At 43.2% G+C, this 20,475-nt stretch overlaps 1 protein-coding gene across 8 annotated transcripts in view; it reads right to left on the bottom strand.

The window, feature by feature from the left end:
• LOC121954543 (transcription factor COE3) overlaps nt 1-20,475 on the bottom strand; it is a 68,330-nt gene that overhangs the window by 46,660 nt on the left and 1,195 nt on the right. For all 8 annotated transcript variants that reach the window (XM_042502114.1, XM_042502110.1, XM_042502113.1 and 5 more), the window contains exons 3-6: nt 20,190-20,253; nt 19,863-19,918; nt 18,004-18,077; nt 16,201-16,269 (exon numbers count right to left, since the gene is read on the bottom strand). In XM_042502114.1, coding sequence (XP_042358048.1) covers nt 16,201-16,269; nt 18,004-18,077; nt 19,863-19,918; nt 20,190-20,253 — 263 coding nt within the window. The remainder of the gene's footprint in view (nt 1-16,200; nt 16,270-18,003; nt 18,078-19,862; nt 19,919-20,189; nt 20,254-20,475) is intronic.

Raw genomic sequence — 20,475 nt, forward strand, 5'->3', positions numbered from 1 at the left:
TCCTCTCCTCACTCGTTCCCTCTCACTTTCTCCCCTCACTCTGTCACTCACATCAACAACAAGGCTGTAAACGGCTGTCAATTTCTCATCTGTGATTTCCATGTCTTCACTTTCATCCATTTTTGATTGCTTCACACCCTATACCTATGATGCTTTTAGTGCTCATCGGTGACCTTGTGAGATGATGGGGAAAATTATAAAATAAATTTTCAGTGGCAGAGAGTGGCTGCCCTTTATAACACTTCATCATATCTGCTGTGGACGGAAAAATAGTTGAGAAACATTTTCTTACAAAACTGCCCAACGCTGGTTTGGCACAAAATCATATGGTAAATCTATTACCACTTTGTCAAGAGAAACCACTTGAGGTTTCCCACAGTGTAGCAGCAGGCAAAGTGGGAAATTGTGACCCTGAAACTACTGTCCGATTTCTCTTATTAAAGTGTTTTCAAAATCTTCTCCCCTTTTCGGATTTAAGGGTCATTGAGGATGCCAATCAGAGGGACAGGCCAGTCAGAAAGCCAGCGGCGTGAACAGGACAGGAACCAGCTGATGAAATTCATCCATACTTCTCACTTATGATGACATGATTGATTTTCCCTCAGAGTGCTCAAATGTAGGATTGTCTTCCTACCCCCATCTCCTCCTCCATCCCGCCTCAATCTGCCCACCCACCCGCCAAGCCAACAGCTAATGGATAAAGCCTCTGTCTGTCTCAGGCATGGCGGAGAGTTGACGAGTGGAAGAACAACTGCAACGAATGAAGGGTGAAATCTGAGAGTGCAATTTTCCGTCTGTCAATCTCCCTTCAAGAGAACAAGTTGACCACCAATCAGCGGAGTCGATTCGGGGGCTGGCGCTTGATGGGAGCGATCTGAGTGACAGCGTCATGTCACTACATTAACACAGCAATGAAAGACATAAAAAGGAATTTTTTGAAGGCCCCGGCCAGTTATTCGATTTCTGGATGTGATTTGGGGAGCTGGGACCGTACTTTTCTGCCTTAACAAATGAACAAACTGACAGGTTAATGCATAACATATCTCTCTATAATTCATGCTCCTGAATTTGGGAGACTCCTATCATCCACAAGGTGCTTCAAAATACAACCAATTAAACTTTACTTAATTATTAAAGGTAGAAAGTGAGGGAGAAACATGCCTTAAAAACTCTTGCTTGCAGTCAATTACGATAAAACTTTAATGAGGCTGGATAGAGAGCCATAAAAACTGATAGCCCCTCCGTCATGAATTATATATCCATATCGATTTTGTTTCTTTGCTATAAGAATTGCAGGTAATCGTATGTTACCACATGTAAAGTGCACTTCCCCGGCGAGGATAAATATTAACTATCAAATATATATGAGGTGTGTGTGCATTTATGACCAAGCTCATGTAGAAAATGAAGAGCAGAGATGTCGAGGCAAGGGCCATTGGGAATGGATGAAGGGTGCCATATCTGACAGTAAGAGAGACCCTTAGCGGTGCTGGCTTGATATGTTACCTAGTTAGCGTCACAGAGAGAGGAATAAATAGTTCTTTATTATTTGTGGTTGCCATCATGTCTCTCCTAATAGACAGGCTATACTGAGTTTAAACCACATTATCCTCTGCGAGACCATCGCAATTACTCTTGAGAGCTAGGTCTGATGTGTGGATAAGGCAGGTCGCCCATGTCTTAATGAACACAAACAATGTGAAATGGAGGAAGGAGCAGTGGGGGGAAAGATAATGGCAGGGGAGGGCTTGTTTTAATAGAGACAGCACTAAGTTGTTTGCTATGATCTATGCGAAGTCTGAGAATGCTGAAAACCCCCAATGTTAGTTTGTAGAGCTCTTTTTTCATGATCCTATTACCCAATCAATCCACACCCTTTTCTCCACATTCGGCCAGTCAGCAGCAGGCACAAATCCTGTTTAGTGGATCTCCAGTTGCGGACTTGTGTGTCTTGCTGTCACAGTCCCGCCTTGTTGGACACTTGCGGAGGTTAAAGGGCACCAAACTGGATCACCGTGACACCCGGCGTGTGTGTTATCCCCAGCACAAATGGCTCAGTGCTGGGTTAATTGATAAACTGCCGCTCCACTTCATTAGTCAGACAGACCGGGCTTAACGAACGAACACAGAGAGAGTGTCACTCTGAATATGTTAATCATGACTGGCCATTATGGGGCTCTTCCCCTCTCTACCTTCCTGTCTCAATCTCTGGTGAACTACAAAGACGAGGGACTCACTTCAAACTCTGTGTACGCTTGTATCGAGCAAGGCTATTTATCAGCGACAATGGGAAAAAAAAACGGGAGACAGACAGACACAAGAGTGGTCCTTGGTGTTATTGAATATAAATATATAATAACCATGTAAAAAATGCATCATTTGGCCTTTTCACAAAGGCAGTTGTAATATAGCGCTAGGTGAGCACTGTACTTGACGTACACACTGGAGGTGAGGGTGTCAGGGGAGAGCTCGCTGGAGCGAGAGGAGGTTTTATTGTTGCCCAGCCCTTCCGCTTAAGTGCACATGGCTGGGAGGAAGCCGGGACCTCCAGCTCTGACCTCTGCGCATGTATATTTAATAGGCCATCAGTTGGCCGGGGCAGCGCTCTGATCAGGATTCAGAGAGGGGCTTTGAACACCCCTGTGTATTCCTGAGCGTGCAGCCTCAAGCTGCTCTCCCCAGCTGTGTCAATCCGACAGCACTGTTACAGGCACCCAGACAAGGCGCTGGGCACTCCACTGCTACCGCCTAATGACTACAGGAAAAAAAAAGCAAAACAAACACAAAAACAATAACATTTGGCGTATGGAGCTCTACTACCATCTAATGAGTGGTTTTAAAAACTGAAATATTACGCCAGCTGATATACTGTAGGGTGTGTGGGATGGGTTTGGATTACATCAGCTATACTATACAATGCTATGTCCTCCTTAATAATAACAAAATGGCAATCTCACAGTGACTGCACTACACACGCCGGTAACGATTGCAAAAACAAGGCGGCAAACAGAGAAGTGCCACTCGTGTGTCTTTTCTTCTAACAAGGTATCACTACTCTTTGAATCAAATCGGCTCTGTGTGTGGGTGTGTGTGCATGTGTGTTTGAGCGTATGAATGTCACGGTGCACGCACGAGTGTGTGTGTGTGTGTGTGAGGGCAGCTTAACGAGGGTGGTTCATTTGACAGGCAATTAGTTTGCGGAGCTGCTATTGACAGCCCCTGTGCTTGTGTTTGTTCAACAGCTCTGGGTGAGTTCCACGCTCCCTGGGCTACGTGACAAAGCACCTCCGACAGGGAGCTCCTGATCTCCACCGAGGCTCGGAGGCTCGCACTGTGAGGGGGGTGGATATGTGACAGCCTAGCAGAGAGAAGAGAGGAGAGAGAGAGGGGGAGTGATACAAAACCCACAAGGGTCTATTAGGGGGTTGTTGCAAGTTAATGTAGCTACAACACACTTTTTTGTGTCGTATTTTGAAAGGCCTGAGCAATGATGTTGTCATTTGTTGTTTGATTGCAGGGATAGCGGGGGGTAATCTTAGGAGACATGCGGGCTCGCACGCTACATGCGCACACATAAAAATGCAGAAAGAGAGGAGACAAGGAGGTGGGGGAAAGCTAGAGGGAGATGGAGGAGAGGAAAAATATAACAAGATCCAAACACTCTTTTATCCTCGAAAATCCCATATTCTAATGCAAGGGCCCATCCCTCTTTTAGTTGCAACCATTTCGTTTGTAGAGCCAAGCTCCAATCAATATCATTATTTTCACAGAGGATCGAAGCGCCTTCACCGAGTTAATGGGGGATTGAGGTGGTAAACGTTTACCCTCTCACTGTCAGCAGAGCAGTGGTCCATAGTGGGCCCAGATGACAGCGCTGGCCCCACTGTGGACACACTATGTGGAGATGTCCTGTGGGTAGACAGGCTGCATGGACTGTCAACCGCCTGCCATGCCCTAGATGGCCTAACATATCAGCCACTTGAGTTAGAGCAGCAGCATGGGCTTTGACTTCTGCTAGAGCTAACAGAAACAAACCGGCCAGTGTTGGCAGCAGCATTACTGCTCTGCTTGACATTGTTATTGTTGATACAAGAAAAACTGGACATTTTTCTCTGTGTTATTTCAACAGAATAATTCGACGTAATGCAGAAGTAATTAAGTAAAATATGAAATAACATGCCGCATTAACATAAAACATTATTTTGGTCAATGCTAGCCGTCCACAGCTATGGATCAGCTGTTCTGTCGGATTTTGGAGAAATGAAGACTAATCTGCAGCTGGCAGCGGCAAAGCAAATTCTCTCGTATAGCAGCATATGCTAAATAGCTCTTCAAGCGCGCAGATGCATTGCTGTAAAATACTTCTCCTGTCTGCGTATCTGCATCTCCCAGATGGGTCCCAAGCTGTGCCAAACTGCATCTCATCAACTGCTATGAACTATGGCATCACATGACCGCAGTAGATATGTGGAGTCCTATTCTGTCTCGCCTTGGCACAACACGGTCAAGCGATGCATCATCAGGAAGCCCGCACTTTGTCAAATTGGAGGAAACTGACAGAGGAGAGAGAGCGCGTTTTCCGCTCAACGTGTTGAAAGTTCCGTTTAATGAAACAGGAGAAAAGACTTTTGTCCAATGTCCTTTTTTTTCACTTTGGAAAAAAGACTAATCAGCAGAGTTCGAGTTGATTTGGGTTTGCATGAGGGTGTGACAGAGCAGTGAGAGATTTCATGGGACGTTGCCCCATGATTCATTGAGTTATTGGTTTCCGCCCTGTTTTAATCGCTGGCGGGCCCGAGCCAAAAAATCTCGGAGGATTCCGGAGAGCTCTTTTCTCCACCATTCAGCAGAATGGAATTTGGTCTGCAAGTGCCTCACGTCATTCGAGGCGTCCTTCACAGTTTCGGGGGCCCTAATTCAAACCACATGGAGGCCAGCGTCCGGTTACGGACCTCTGCAAGAAAAAAAGGACACGTTCCCATTGGCTGCTCCAAGATGGGAAATGGGGTGTCTTGATGGAAAAAGATAACAAACACATCTAAGTAGAAGTCACAACATAGCCAAAGCACACACACATCCACATGCATAAATATACATACACATGTACATACACGGAGACATATACAAATATACATGCATATACACAAATACACACACAGACTGAAACATACACTTATGAGCCTGCAAAAGCTGTTTGCTTGACATGATGGAAGAATGAGCAGCGGGCTCTGTAATATTGCTCCTATTCTTCATTGACAAGCATATATATTTTTTGCTGTTCCCAACTGACTTTGCCGCGCTGAACTCCATTTATGAATTATCTGACATATTTCCTGCTATTTTTTTGACAGGAGTACTCAGAGGAAATTTCAAGGCACCTTTCTCCTGACAAGTAGAAATATCAATATTTGAATAAATTGCAGATTTGGATCTCCTCACATGGATGCTCTCCAGCAAGAGTGTGTGTGTGTGTGTGTGTGTGTGTGGGTGTGTATACGGCTGTATGAATGTGTGTTTGTCTGTGTATGTTTTTGCATGTGTTTGTGTGTGTGTGTGTGTGTGTGTGAGTGAAGGGAATGGGAAGGGGTTTGTTTCATTCTGTTACCACGGTCTTATCCCCCTGAGCCCGCAGGCAGAAATCTGTATGCAGCATTTCATTAGGAGGGAGCTCGACTGAGTGACATGTGAAGCACACCTCGCCGTCGACCTGATGAAGTTTACTTCTCTCAAACGGCAAAAAGCCACTTTGTAGACTAGCCCTTTTTTCCACAGAGGAAGAGAGGAGGGTGATGGCTGAGCACCAATAAAAGAATCATGAATGTTGTTTCACAGAATGACAGGCCTATCTGTACACAAATATTTCTCTTCGAGAGAAATGTAAGCTTCAGAGCTTTTTTTCCCCCCCGCTTCTCTTTATAAAGTAGATTCAAATTGATAGAACTGACAGTCTTCAAAATATGATCACCTAAATTCTAAGTCTTGTTGAAAACATCTAACAAGACGCACAAAAGGCGGAACAGAAACAGATTGTGCTTATCTTACAAAAGCAGCGAGTGTTATGTGAGGAAAGTAGCATCTCACCCACTGAACTAAATAATTTACAAACAAATACACCATTGTCCTACAACCTTGATAAATACTCCGTGTCTGTGTAAGAGGTCAATGTCAAGCATCCATAACACTCAGCGCTGTCGTCTTAAAGCTCCTGGTGTTACGTATGAGAGACTTCTGCCTATCTGTCTCACTCTGTTTAGCTGCAGTAGCTGCCATTCTGTCTGCATGTCTGCTGCCGCCGCTGATAGATCACTCTCCTGCCCACCCCTTCAACCCACCCCCTCCCCACCACGTCCCACCATCATTTCAGGGAGCCTGAGAAATGGCTTAGCCATGTGAGGTTACTCAGGTACCAAAAAGGCTGTGACCCCGTGACCCCCCGACTCGACCTCCCTGACCTGAACGTCATACTTTCTCCCTCTCCAACAGAAAACAAAAACAAATCTTATCATGCGCCTCCGCGGCTCAAAGGAAAAAAAAGAAAGCCCTTATATCAATGTGGTGCTTTGACAATCATCTATCCACATGACCTGTGATTTCTCCGACAGGGTCTGCTTGACACTTACAACAGAGAGGTGACGGCGCGCAGGTTGTCCATCTCTCGCCTCGCCTGCCCTTATCTCCTCTCCTCTCCATCTCTCCCCTCACTCCTCCTTGTGTGCACAACTTAATAAGCAAGCAAGGGGTAGATTCCCATTATGGAAACCCTGGAAAATGGCCCGGACATTTTCCCCCATATCTGGGATCTCCATCTGGAGAAGGCACTCTCGCTCTCACTGCCCCCCTTGTCCAATCTCTGTGTGTGTTCTGGTGAGGCTATGCTGCAGAGATGGCTTTCACTCTCCACTGGCTACAATGAGATTGGCCCACCAGGTTGACTCTATTCGAATCGACAACCCATTTCAATAACGTAACAAAACAGAACAGAGTGGCGATGCTGAATAAAACATTTTTGAGGAGCGCCCAGGGGGCAAGATGGAGGTCTCAAATTATCGAAATCTGTAAGACTTTAGAGCACTTTAGCAGAAACATAGATTCATCTACACATAACATAATCTGTTACATACTGATTTAATAATAGCATGTAATCTGGTTAGTTTCCCCAATTGTGTTGTCCTGAATTGCACATCTGTGTCACTGCACTCACATCAGCTTCATAACTAAAGTATATGGTTAACAGACTAATAAAGATTACACTGAGGTCAGCAAGTCACTAATCCCCGGCGTTATTAGTAAAAACAAAGCCTACAGCTTTACTCCATGCACCTCATCACATCTGAGTGCCTATGCACGTGCATAAGGTCCGAACATAATATGGTGTGACTTAAACCATACAATGAGAAGAGAAAATAAATATGCTAAGAGCAGCAGGGGTGGACCGGGCCAGGCCTCTGCGGACCTATGTCATCACTCCCTCCGGTCTCGGCTGCGCTCCCCACCCGAGCGAAAGGCTCAATGATTACGGAGGCTCAGCTTCCCTCTAAGAAAGCAAACCGGAGCTGCAGTCCAAACAAGGCCGAGCCAGCAGCCAGAGAGCACTGCTACACCAGGCAGCTCGGGTTTACCGTCGCCTCCGACCTGGCTGGCCCCCGGGCTTGCATTAGTCCCCCAGCCCAGCCTCTCTAGGACAAACAAACAACCACCACTTACACAGTCAGGGACGAGCAGTGAGGCAGGGAGAGCTGGTGCCACCAGCACTGTGTGGAGGGGGAACCTGACCCAATTGGATTTGCTTTATCACCCCATATAATGACTCCCAGACTGGCCTGTTCCAGTGGTAGAAAATAAAAATTACAACAAAAAAAAAAGTCTGCCTGCCATTCTGAGTTTGGCCCAAAATGGGCAGCTCCCCTAAAACAGATGGGGAGGCATCTCAAAAATGTTCTCTGCCTCTGGGGACATGTGGTTTTCCCCATCATTATATAACTGTAAACTCCTGGATGTCAGAGATTGGGGATAATAACTTTCAGATGTTGGCAGCCCGGGCCAATGCTGGGACCTGCTGGATGGGAACGGTTATTTGGCAGAGGGGAGGAAGTCCGAGAGATTAGGACTAAGATGTGACAGGGAGAAAAGTGGATCTGGACTGGAGCTGAGTGGGTCGCCTCAGTCTGTTCCAATGTGTTCGGCATTGTACCGCGGCTCTAATGATGGCCGTGTGGGAGGCAGAGGCCCCCACGTGTGTGTGTGGTGTGTGTATGTGTGTGTGTGTGTGTGTGATGCAGGCGGGATGGAGACAAATTAATATCAAAACCACAGGAAATCATGTCATCGTGTTAACACGGAGAAATCAAGCTAAAGTGCTCGGGCTTGATCCACCACTTTTAGCATTCTGTTTCAATTTTCAGACAGATTTGATATGACAGTTTTAGCACTCCCCATTGCAGTGCAGATGTGCCACTAATTCAGAAACAGACACACCTCCTTCAATAAATGAGTCCTTATAGAAGTGTCATCCCGTTAAACCATTTTTATTGGTTTGTCTCACATGGCGGGAGAGGATCATTGTTCACTGCGGACGTGGTCGCCGGTTGCCGGTGTGGTCAAGGTTTGGTCACTTAAACTCCTAATGAAAATTAAAGATGGCCACAAATTTATATATATATATATTCCAGCTGGTCACCGCATGGTAAAAAGCACAATCTGGTTTTTCTTCTTTTTAAATATTTTTTCCCCCTTTGCTTTAAAGTATCGATCGCAGTGCTGAACAAGCAGAGGAGTGTTTTTTATTGTAAATCAATACTGATCGATCGGCTGCCTGGGTGTTGAATATGGATCAATATCACACCAGGCTGTGGAGGAGATCTGATTTCAATTGGCAAGAGAAGCCCGCAGCAGGTTTCCATCAAGCGGTAATTCAAGACATGGGAACATAAGTCAGATGGATTGATATAGACTAGCCAGGACCTTTCTTGCCACTGAACCAGCTCAAGGAAATTTCTGTCATATATCATTAACGCAGTTGGGGCAGGCAGTAAAAAAAAAGAGGGGGAGCAGAGTACCTCAGTGACCCTAAAGAAGAGCACCGGTCAAACATTGAATAAATGCGCCATTATTAGCATGAATGTTTTGTTTTTTAAATACAGAAACTCCAGAGTAAAAATGAGGAACACTAAAATAGCTCGACTCTCTGCGCGCACGCACACACACACACACACACACACACACACACACACACACACACCGCAGTGTGGTCGTGTTCTGTGGGACTTCTGGTACTGATTATGCGGAGGTCAGCTTGAGATTCATACTGTAAGCTGTTATTAATTTACTGAACAAATGTCCTGGAGAAAACTGGTGAATGGTGAAATATTTTCATTACACTTATCATGCGCTCGATCTTTATTAAACCTGCACATTTGTTTCATTCGCAACAAAACACATGATATTACGGCACACATGTGTGGCCACAGAGCATCGAGCATATGTTTAAAAAAAATAATAAAATAAAAAAAAGCAGGTCACCTCGTTCATTCATCACTTGTTTGTGATTCCTGAAGAGAGGGGCACTGTTCCAAATGACAGCATTGTAAAACAATAAAAACAGAGCTATAGTTAGAAATAACTTGTCACTTTTAATAAATGACACTGGTTCAGGGCTCTTTCTCAGGGGCTTCTCCTCCGATACATCCCGGGCACCCCTGGGGCCAACAGAGCAGCCAGCAGACCAGCTCGTTTCCCCGAGGTAACTGATGACCCTATCCCCGAATTCCCCCATCTTTGTCCTGTGACCTCACACCAGCGGGAGCAGGACCATGTCCGATGAAATCTTCAGACTGCTTCCCATCCTAATCTTGCCCGTGTCACACTACAAATTGCTACATTCAGAAAATGGAAATAGATTGAGGTGGAGATGGAGGGAGGGACTGACGGAGGTAGGGAAAAAGGGAAGGGGAGGGGGGGAGCGGAGGAGTGTGCATCGACAACCAGTCCCCTAAGAAAAATACTTGAGGAAAGAACGACTCGGGAGATCCCGACAAGGAATCACATCTCAGCGAACATATTGATCTGATTTACAAAACCTCCACTCTAATGCGAAACAAATGGCGTGGGCGTGAACTGGTACTTAACCATAAAACCCCAGCATTACTCCGTCTCCGATGAAATACCACATATATCCCTCACCAGGGCCTAATGTGCTGTTTTACGGCCAGATACGACTGAGGTTGACCCAACAGTTTGTTTGACAATTAGGGGAAACCTAATAAGGATTGAATGGGAGTGAGAACATGCCAAGAAAAAGAAAGGAGACCCTTTTTCAAAAGAAAAAAATGGCTTAAAAAAAAAAAAGTCCGGGTGACCTAAATGTGATTCACAGAATCGGAAGCCGTTCGACAAAGCTCTTGCGTCATTAATACTTCAAGAAACCAAACAACATCTTCAAAACAGCTACAAAGTTTAATTATAAAGGAGAGCTGCTAAATATTTGAGAAAGAGTGGCATGTTTTATTTACTTCAGATTTAATTTCAATAATGTAAGATTTTTCACCGGGGTGGCTTATTGCGGCAGTGTGTCAGGCAGAAGTGAATAAATCTTAATAGATTGTTTTCTTTCATAATATCAAAATAAATCACTTCCATTGGTCCACAGTCGTAGTTAAATCACATTAACGCAGCGAGTCAGTGAACGCAGCTGAACACAGTAAACTTTAACAACATAGACACCAAAAAAAATCTTTGATAACCTTTTCTTCTTTCTCTTCAGCATGTGTGTGTGGGACTCAGTGTGTGTGTGTGTGTGTGTGTGTGTGTGTGTATATACAACGTCCAGTGTTGCTCTTGGCCCAGCATTCATCCCATCACCCCAGCTCTGGCCTTGTTTCTGTCAGCAGTGAACCAGGGGAGTAAAGGGTGGGGGGAGAGAAGAGGAGGAGAGCAAGAGAAGGAGAAGAGGAGAAAGAAAGAGGGAAAGAGAAGGGGGTGGTGAAGGGGGGAGGGGTTGTCTCCATGGACAGATGGACTGCTCTTTCTCAACACATGTGGAACCATGTTTCGTCTTTCACTGCCGTCAAGCTGGAGCCGAATCCGTCGCTCTGTTGGCCCGCGCCACTCTTTCGTACTGCACACCTCTCTCTTTAGCACAGCACGCACACACACACAGTGGTGCGCAGACACACACACATGCATGCGGGTGTGTGCACGAGCAGGGGACACACACACAAAATACACGCACACTCCGCACAAACATCTCAGTCTTTCTCTGCACACATGTTAAAGTCATCACCCCTGCTCAGCGCTAGTAAAACACAACACCCCCGGCTTCTCTGCTGTTGTCAAGTCTTGCCATTAGCTGATGCCACTGGGGAATCCTACCCTAGTGAGGTGGGTCTCCCTCGGGAGCATCAGGCACCACGTTACGTTCAGCCGCCACTCATGTGAACCCAAACATGTGAGCATAATTTGGAAAATATCATTTATACTGTGCGTCTTTGTACGTGTCTTGACATTTACAAACTGCGATAAAACCGACATGAGGGAGGAGGGAATAGAAAACAGGGCGAGAATAATTTGAGGTAATGTTTTGCTTAGTGAACAGTATTACCCAATCCTGGATGTTGGAGCACTGGGAAGGAGGTTCTGGCTCTGGGGCTGCAGAGAGGGTCTGGGTTTCATTTTTCGGCAAGTGCAAGCCAAAGGAGAGCTGCCAAGTACAGCTTTCGCTCTCAACACTTCCTGCTCTTCCTACTCTGGCTCGGGAGGAGACAGGCTTCACTCAAACATCACGTCGACTCAGGCAGGGGTGGCCAGTTTATTCTCCAATTTCTCAATGGGCGTCAAAAAACCCACATCTGTCACATGAATTACAGCGAGCACGGCCATAAATAAAACGCTGAGATGGTTATATTGTTAAATGGAAAGGTGTGTGCAGGTGTTTGCACGCGTGTGTAAACATAGAAAGAGAGCATTTCCTACACAAGTTAACAGCTTTAAATGACTCGCTGTGACGCCTAAAAAAACATTGCAGCGCAGGTCCCGCGGCTCACAGTATAATGCAAAAAAATACAGAAGGAACACCTGCAGCAATCAACTCTCTATCACAACAACAGTGACCCCATCCACTGCATCATTTTCATTATGGATGGTGGGAGCACAGTGCTAGATTAACACTACCTACCGAGTGCCATCTTAATTGCCCCTCTACAGATGCAGTGAAAACATGTCATTTAGGTACTTCACGAACAGACTTCTCTTTTCAGGTTATCAAGACAGCCGCTCATTGAAAACACACCCTCTTTTCCAATGCTGATGTGCAATTAAAATGGTTTTAGAAATCCTCTTTGACAGTCCAGGGCTTAGCCAAAAATGTAAATGACATTAAAGGAGACAATGAATTTAATTTTGTTTAATGTCCCCTTTCGCTGATTCTCATTTACATCACATTTCCACATAAAGGGCTGACCTTATAAATACTGGCATTTGTTCAGCTTTTGGAGGTAATCACGGTTTTGCAAAAACCAGATGGGAGCACACAAATTTTCCGATTTGTTTCTTAGAAGGCCGGGGGAACCACATGTGAGACGTTCTAAGGCTGCGGGTCTTTTGTTTTCTGGTAAACAACTTGACAACAAGTCAAGTGCACTCTGGGAAATGACCTCGTAGGTGTTCCACAAATGAACGATAACGCAAAGTCATTTAGAAAATACAGGCTCGCTAATGAGGGACATAACGGAAAGCTAAGCAAAATTTACATTAGGCCAAAATTTAATCGCATTAACACACGAACAGGTGCGCTGAGGCCTTTATAAATGAGCTAAATGAATAAAAGCCTCCCACAGCACAACCATGTGTGCTGACCAAAAAAAAGAGACAAGGGGAAAAATAAGGGAAAAAACAAGTCAATGTCATGAATTATTCAGTGGCTGGGCTGCACTCCAAAGGTCAGTGCTCTTTGACCTTTGTGACAGGAAGTGAAAGGGAGTGCCGTAGCCGCTGGAATAAACGGAGCTGACATGTTTAGCTCCGGACCAGAACCCGTTTGTGAATGGCAGGGTAAATTGACACAAGATGTTAAACTGTATGAACATACATTAAATTCAAAATTCATATATGGGCAGAACACACATTGATAACACACTCTCTCGCTGTGTCTGTCTTGACTCTCGCTTGCATAAATTGCTCCAGCCTCTCGCAGCAAAATGTGACCTTTGAACCCTGACACACAGAATGAGTCATTTTCTCTCCTCTTTCAACAACATGTGCTGTCTTATTACAAAATCCATGTCTAAGCCTGAACAATGTATCTAATCTTTCACACAAGAGAAGACAAAGTCAATATGCAAGAGAGTGAAGACAGATACCAGACCAGGAGAGTCATCGCAAATTGAGTTATGTTTGGCTATACACTACATGCACTGTAAATGGGAAAACCATCTAATCAGATATTGGGTACCTCATCACTATAAAGACTCAAATTACCGACTGAATAAACCTACACCCCCACTTACTTTAAGGCACCATTAACTTATAAATGTGACATCTGTAGCACTGCTGGATTTATAAAGGGGAGAGATGATTATACTGCACTGCAAAGTGATGCGGTCATGGCAAAAGTGCTGCAATTAGTCCCAAGATAAATTTACTGTTTCTTTTATATAATGTAAGCACCAACTATGATTTTTTTTTTTTTTTGAAAAGTACCCGCACGCTATTGAAATACAATAGACTTATTTTGTTGAGCAAAATATGCACTGACTTTGTTGAAATTTGAGTCATAACACATATAAACCCACCCAAATGCAACAAAAATAGGGCCTTTCTTCATCCAAAAAGGAGTATGAATAATGCAAGGGCATCAAATGTAAGTGCTGAAATATTTAAAGACCAAGCAGTGCTGAAACTTTGTGACAGCTGTTGGGCCTATATCTAACCAACTTTTTCTTTTTTTTTTTTAAAGAGAATCCTTCCTCTTCAAAAAATCTGAGTGAAAATCTGTATCAAAACTCTGAGAGAAAATAGGGTAAACAGATGTCTGGCTTGACCGCAGGAAAATAGGACACATTTGGAATGATAAGTTTCCCAAACTCCGTTGGATATGCCAGATCCATGGGAACGCCAGTTAATGTCTTGCTAGATGCCAGCTAGCTGTGTGCGCTTTCCCCTCTTACCATCTGGGAAAATGTTACAGCGAATGAACGCCATCAATGATTCACTCCAAATCTGTTTCTTAAGGTTCGGCCATGCTACTGTTTCTCTAGGAAATGTGGCAGTGCTAGCCCGGTTTTCATACTGTAATTGTAGACAGATGAGACATGCCTGATTCAACAATCAAACCTCTCCTCGAGGTTTATGTCACTCAACTATGTTCTACTCAATTGGAAATAATCAGTTTCTGCCAGCAGCGACCGCAGCACAGGTGCCTGTAATGATGTGCATGAGAAAATGACAGATGTAACAGAAATGGCTGTAAAACATGGAAGCTTTAACTAAAAGCTTACCCATATGCACAGCGGGAATAGGCAAGTAATTGCGGTAAATAGTCTTGCGTGGCGAGCCTAGTGTGCTCTGGCCGTGTCCGTAACTCTTGCTAAACCCTGCAACCTTTCACAAGCACCCCTCTCTGCGAGCCTCCTCCAGTCACTGGGAACCTGTGTGGGTCTGTTAGGGTGAGCTGACGGGCTCATAGTTACGACATGGAGACAATGGGAGGGTCTAATGAGGAACATATGCTTTTGTGTTTCAACAGAGCCGCTCATTGTGCAAGGAAAGGGATACTCTACTCCTATTCAGGCTCGTCACAATGAAAATTCGAGCCCTCCCTGAGCCAGTTGAGCTTACAATATCCATCCGCTTCTTTTTTCTCCCTCTTCTTTTTTTTCCCACCCCTCTTTCTTGACTTTAATTCTCCATGCGTTCATTTTGCTTATTGTACTTATGTTACATGTTTTGTCCTGCAGATTGAAGAACAATGGTGTGCGAAACTCTAAGCAGTAAAAGGCAGCAGAGCGACACAAAGCAAACATGAAAGAGGCGGAAATTAAGCAAAGTCTCAAGTTATATGTTAATGTTCGCGCCGTCCTTAACAGATGACGTCTAAATTAAGCAGAAAAGTATCCACCTGAGCACTTTTTTGAATACGCTGTGACTGTCAAGCATAAAAGCATAAACAACGTGAGGATGTGCATGCTTGTGTGTGGGTGTTTGTGTCCTCGCGTGTGTGTGTGTTTGCATCTACGTGTGTCTGTGTGAGTTTGAGTTCAGACAGCAGTAGCTCTGGTAATCCATCCAGGCTCCCAGGGCAGCCAGCTCCTACTTCCTGATGCATGAGAAGCCGCTGGAGTGGAGTGGCAGCAACAACTGCTCAGCCCTATTTGATTACTAATAAGAGAGTTGTCCCCTCTGTCAGATACCAGGCATTCTCCACTAAGCAAACAGTGATTCCGGCTAGTCAAACATTAGCATTGCTGTCTCTCCCTACTACGTGGTGAGAGTTACATTGAGATCGACGCTCAAACTACACCCCCTACCTCACCCCTATATCCACCACCACATACACACACACGCTAAACTACCTACACATATTCACGCTGACCAGGACGTATAGTTTCACAGTGTGAGAAAAATGTCAATGCCTGAAAGGAGACCATTTATTCTCCCTCTTTAGAAGGTGATGAAGGTAATATAAATGTGGCAGATGCAACTTCCCTGAAGGCGCAGAACAAAACAGCACACATAAAATGTTTATCCCTTCTAAAACGAAACTTTAATGGCATCTAGCTCACAGCGAACTTGAGCGAAGGAAACAGTCAATGAAAAACAACTATTGACAGTGTAAGCATCACTGTCGTAAACAAAGAAGGGAAGCCAGCCAAATAAATGTGAAGTTGCCTAAGCTAATTAGGTGTATTCCCAGCATGATCCTCTAGTGATTGAACCACCTGTGATTGAACAAACCCTATCCAGGTGGTGACCGCCCCTCGGTGCACAGGTACCTGGGAAAGACGCCCCTCAGCCACTCACACAGAATCACCCACGGTTCCCACACTGTGGGGCTATAAGATGCAAGTCAGCCCAACTGGGCCGTCTGGCACACCGGGAGGGAGCTCATTTGTTCACTAGCTCATCCATGTGCCTGCTCATCCACTCAGTCGCTCATCCATTTAGTCGCTCACTCATTCACAAACACAGAGGAAGCAGCACGCGGCCTACCTGTCAATGATCACAGGGTCTGATGGAGTCTCGTTCCTGTTTCCGCAGCTTTTCTTGTCACAGCATCGGCTATAGGGGCACAGACAGAGTGTCACAGAGCAAGCAATACTTTGCTAAATAAATAAAAATAAATAAATAATGCACACAGAACCACATACATTTATTAAGTGCCTTGGAGTGGTTTTGATATCGGGGAGAGAAGAAAAAAAAATTGCCATGAGATTTCCTTCACTCAATCTATCCGTTCCATTGATGCTGATGGCTGATAAAAATGGTGAAAACAACATGTTGTGTTGTTTGGCTTAGTGTTGGAGGGGAGGGGAGTGGGGATTGGGCCAGGAGGCAGGGGAGTCACTTTTCACAGCTTCAGCTTTTGTTTACCTCTAATTGCCAAGCTGCTATTTCTGAGGGAGATGCAAGGTGCCACCCTCAACCAATATTTCTGCAGGGCATTTATCAATTATGGCCTCAAAAGCACTAATCTATCTTCCACCACATGTTTCAGCCATCTCCTCCCTAAGCCTATAGCTAGCTGCCTCTCACTCCTTTGATTGGGACTTGAATCAAAACTGCAAAAATAAACAAATACATCATCCTCGCTTCCATTTGAAATGAAAACATATAAACATATGTGAGTAAGATTGATTTATGCCATATGGTGCTGAAGGAAAAACAAAGATTTTGTGCAAAGCTACTGTCAGTCAACCACACATTATTTAAATATGTCTGATTTACATGACTTTCTAGCAGCAGTAATAAAGATGTGTTTTATGGCTTAGGCGCTGCAGTGTATTAAAGCAAAAATATAATTCAAAAACTATATGTATTACATGCTTAGAAATTAAGACGTAATAAGGTATGAAAAGATTATTCTTATTTTAACATGTTCTTATCTTCTTATCTGATAATAGTCAGCAGTTAGTTCTTTATTCAGCAGCAAAATGCACTTCCTCATGACAGAAAAAAAAACCTCCAGAGCACGAGCATATTCAACGTGTCACAAATAAGTGATGGATGCATGTATAAATTGAGCGTGAGTGATGAGTTTATGCATGGAAAAAGACAAATCATTCTCAGCTCTCATGCTGCACTTGCTCTCAACCAGTAACTTGAACAATGCACCGGTGCAACAAAGGGGAGGTTAACCGACAGTATCCGAATTCAATGTTCACAAAGCTCATGCTGAGCTCAACAATAACAACAAAAGGCGTTTTTCCTTTTAGTATCAATGACACCGCTGAATAGCAGCGAAATATGAGAGGTTGAGATTTATGTGGTTAAATGACGCTAAAAGGCTCGCTGATCATTGTTGACAGGTGGGATCAACCAAGAACTGACTCTGTGCTAAAAAGAAGAGGTGGGGGGGGAGGCATGGCATGCAACGTCTATACATAACTTAACGGAAATAGAAAACACATTGTCTCTTGCAGTAAATAATGACATGTTAGAATAAATTAAAAAAAACAAGCTAAAAATTAAAAAACACAACTTATGTACTGTCACTGACTGTTTATTACACATTCAATTCCCCCTCACTGAAAAAGACAAGTCAGTTCATTCTCACTGTCATATTCATATCAAAGTTGAATCACATCATATCAAAGTTGGAAATGACAGCAGCTCTCTCTCCCTCTCTCTCTTTCTCTCTCTGTGGTTGCTGAAGGACCACAGGACAGTCTGGATTGCTGCATCACATCATGAGTGTCAAAACTTATTGAAGGGGAGGGAATTACTTTTTGCCTGGATCTGCAAAATGGACAGAGCGGGAAAAAAAAAGAAAAAGAAAAAAAAGATAATGCTTACCTGCACATAATTTCATGGGTAAGAAGAACTCTGCACATTTCTGGATTCTTGTCTTGGCCCTCATAAACTATGGCCTTTGAAAGGAAATGAGATGGAAATAAAGTGAAAACACAGTCATCTCTTAAACACATATTAACTCGTGTAAATTTAAAAATAATTAGACTGCTATTTTTGCACTTAATAAAACAAATCAGAGCATGCATACACATGATCTTGGGACAACAGAATATATTAAATGAGTGCAAATGCAATGTTAGAAATTAAAATAATCACAGCAAATTATATTCATTTATATAAACATCAACCTAAATAAACAATTATAAAAAATAATAACACCAACAGAAATAATTCTAGGGGCAGCAATAATTTTTAAAAATTCTCATCATAAAATTAATGAAGATAATAATAATAAATTGTATTTTTTTATTAATCTAGATAATATCCTGTGGCTCAGAGAGACAGACAGAGAAGGAGAGAGAGACAGAGGGATTTTCATAAGGAGAGATCCAATAGAAGTGTCATCAATATGCTTATAATCTGGGGATATTTGGGGGAAAGTGTTAATGGGCAATCTGTTGTTTATTTTGAGCCGCTAACAATGATCTTTCTGTGGATAAAAAGCGGTGTCTGGCGGTACGGTTGAGTAATTTTTGAGCATTGGCTGAAACAGATGGCGTGGAGCTATCAGTTCTGCCGCTCTTCTCTCCCTCCCTCGATCCCTCCCTCCTTCTTCCATTTCTAAGGATAGACACTTCACTCCCTCGTATACTGAACCGGCACCAAGCATCACATTATTGACAAAATATATTTTTCAATAAAAACAACACAAATAAAATAAAATAAAAAGCGTGACATTTCTGTTTTGTTTTAATGCATTTCATATTTTTATTATTATCATTATTATTATTTGGCACGCTGTGCAATTTAAGAGTGACTTTAAAAAAGTGACATATCAGAACCAGGTCGCATCACTCTCTCGCCTTTTTAAAGCTGTCCTACTTGACCTGATGTATTTTTTATTTTTTATTTTTTTCTTTTTTTTTTGTTGCTAGGAACCGGGCGATTATCTATATTGGTTTGATTTATGTCGCAGTTTGCAGCTGTAGAAACAGAAATCCATAAATTGCTTGTTCTGCGTCATTGACTCGGATCATTCGCACAGGAATGTTGTCTGTGACCAGTGGCTCAGGCTTCACGGCTCTATCCAGAAGGCTCTGCTTAAACCCTCGATTTAATACCAAAACACGGGTTGGGGAGCTGAAATAAGTGCGGCTGATTTTATTCCTCGAATTATAATTAACTTTTCAAATCTTTGCGATGGCTTGAAATGTGCGTAAAGGCTTAATAATAATATTTTGCGCGCAGGGCTCTGGGTTAAAAGTCACTCACATATTTGTAAATAAGAAATTCACCTCTGCAAAAAAAAATATTAATATTAATATTTATAAATATAATGCATTTTTTTAAATGTATTTAGAGCGTCACCTCCGAGGAAAAGTCAAATCAGATCATATGGAGCAGACGTGCTGTTTAAAATTTAATGTGAGCCCACAAAGAAGCCAAACTCTGGCAGAGTGAAATTGACTTTTAGAGTCTTTGCAATATGATATGGCCAAACGTAAACAGTCGAAATGGAAGCTGTCTCTTCTTGTTACACCGGTAATTTGATTTTATTTTGTGCAACAACTTGCATTTTTGCAAGAACATTTTTTTTCTTTTTTGAAAACCGTGTAGTGCATGCATCTCAGGGGTGACGATTTGCACGGCGTGTGATGGTTTGGGTTTTTTGCACAAGTGAACCATGCATGTGTGCAGGGTTTTGCACTGTGTGCGTTTAAACAAGTGTAACAGCAGCTTACCTGCTTCGTCATGGAATCGATTAACCGTATGTAAAGATCCTGTTCTGTTCTGACGCCTGGGGAGAGAAAAAAAGAAGAGCACTTGTGAGTTTTGAGGAATTGTGGGAAATAAATGTTAAAAAAAAAAAAAAAAGAAAGCCCTCAAAAAAAAGTTTAGTAACACGTGTTTAAAAAAATAGGAGAGTTAAGAACGTGGTTATAAAATGATCAGACTGCTTTTATTAGTATTATTATTATTTTATTTATAGTGTTATGCAGAGAATCTGCCCAAACAAAATGTTTATTTTTGCACGTGTTTGAAAAAATATTAAATCAACTTTAACTCACCATTGCTGTACAATAACTGTAGTTTGTAATGTATCCCATTGTTAGTTTTTTCACTGGTTGGTTCCTGCAGAAAACAACAAGTTTGTGAAAATCCACACAACAACTACCCACCACCACATGTCTGCGTGTTGACAAAATTATTTACGTGCAAAAGAAGAGGAACAGCTTTAAAACGACTCTCTGTCATCAACGAATTGAGGTTTGTTGTTTTTTTTTTTAATCAATATTACACGTGACTTCCCCCTTTAGTAACCCCTTGCCATTTCAGAGAAGATAATTTCGATAC

Source organism: Plectropomus leopardus, chromosome 15, assembly GCF_008729295.1.
Source record: "Plectropomus leopardus isolate mb chromosome 15, YSFRI_Pleo_2.0, whole genome shotgun sequence".
Lineage (NCBI taxonomy): Eukaryota > Metazoa > Chordata > Actinopteri > Perciformes > Serranidae > Plectropomus > Plectropomus leopardus.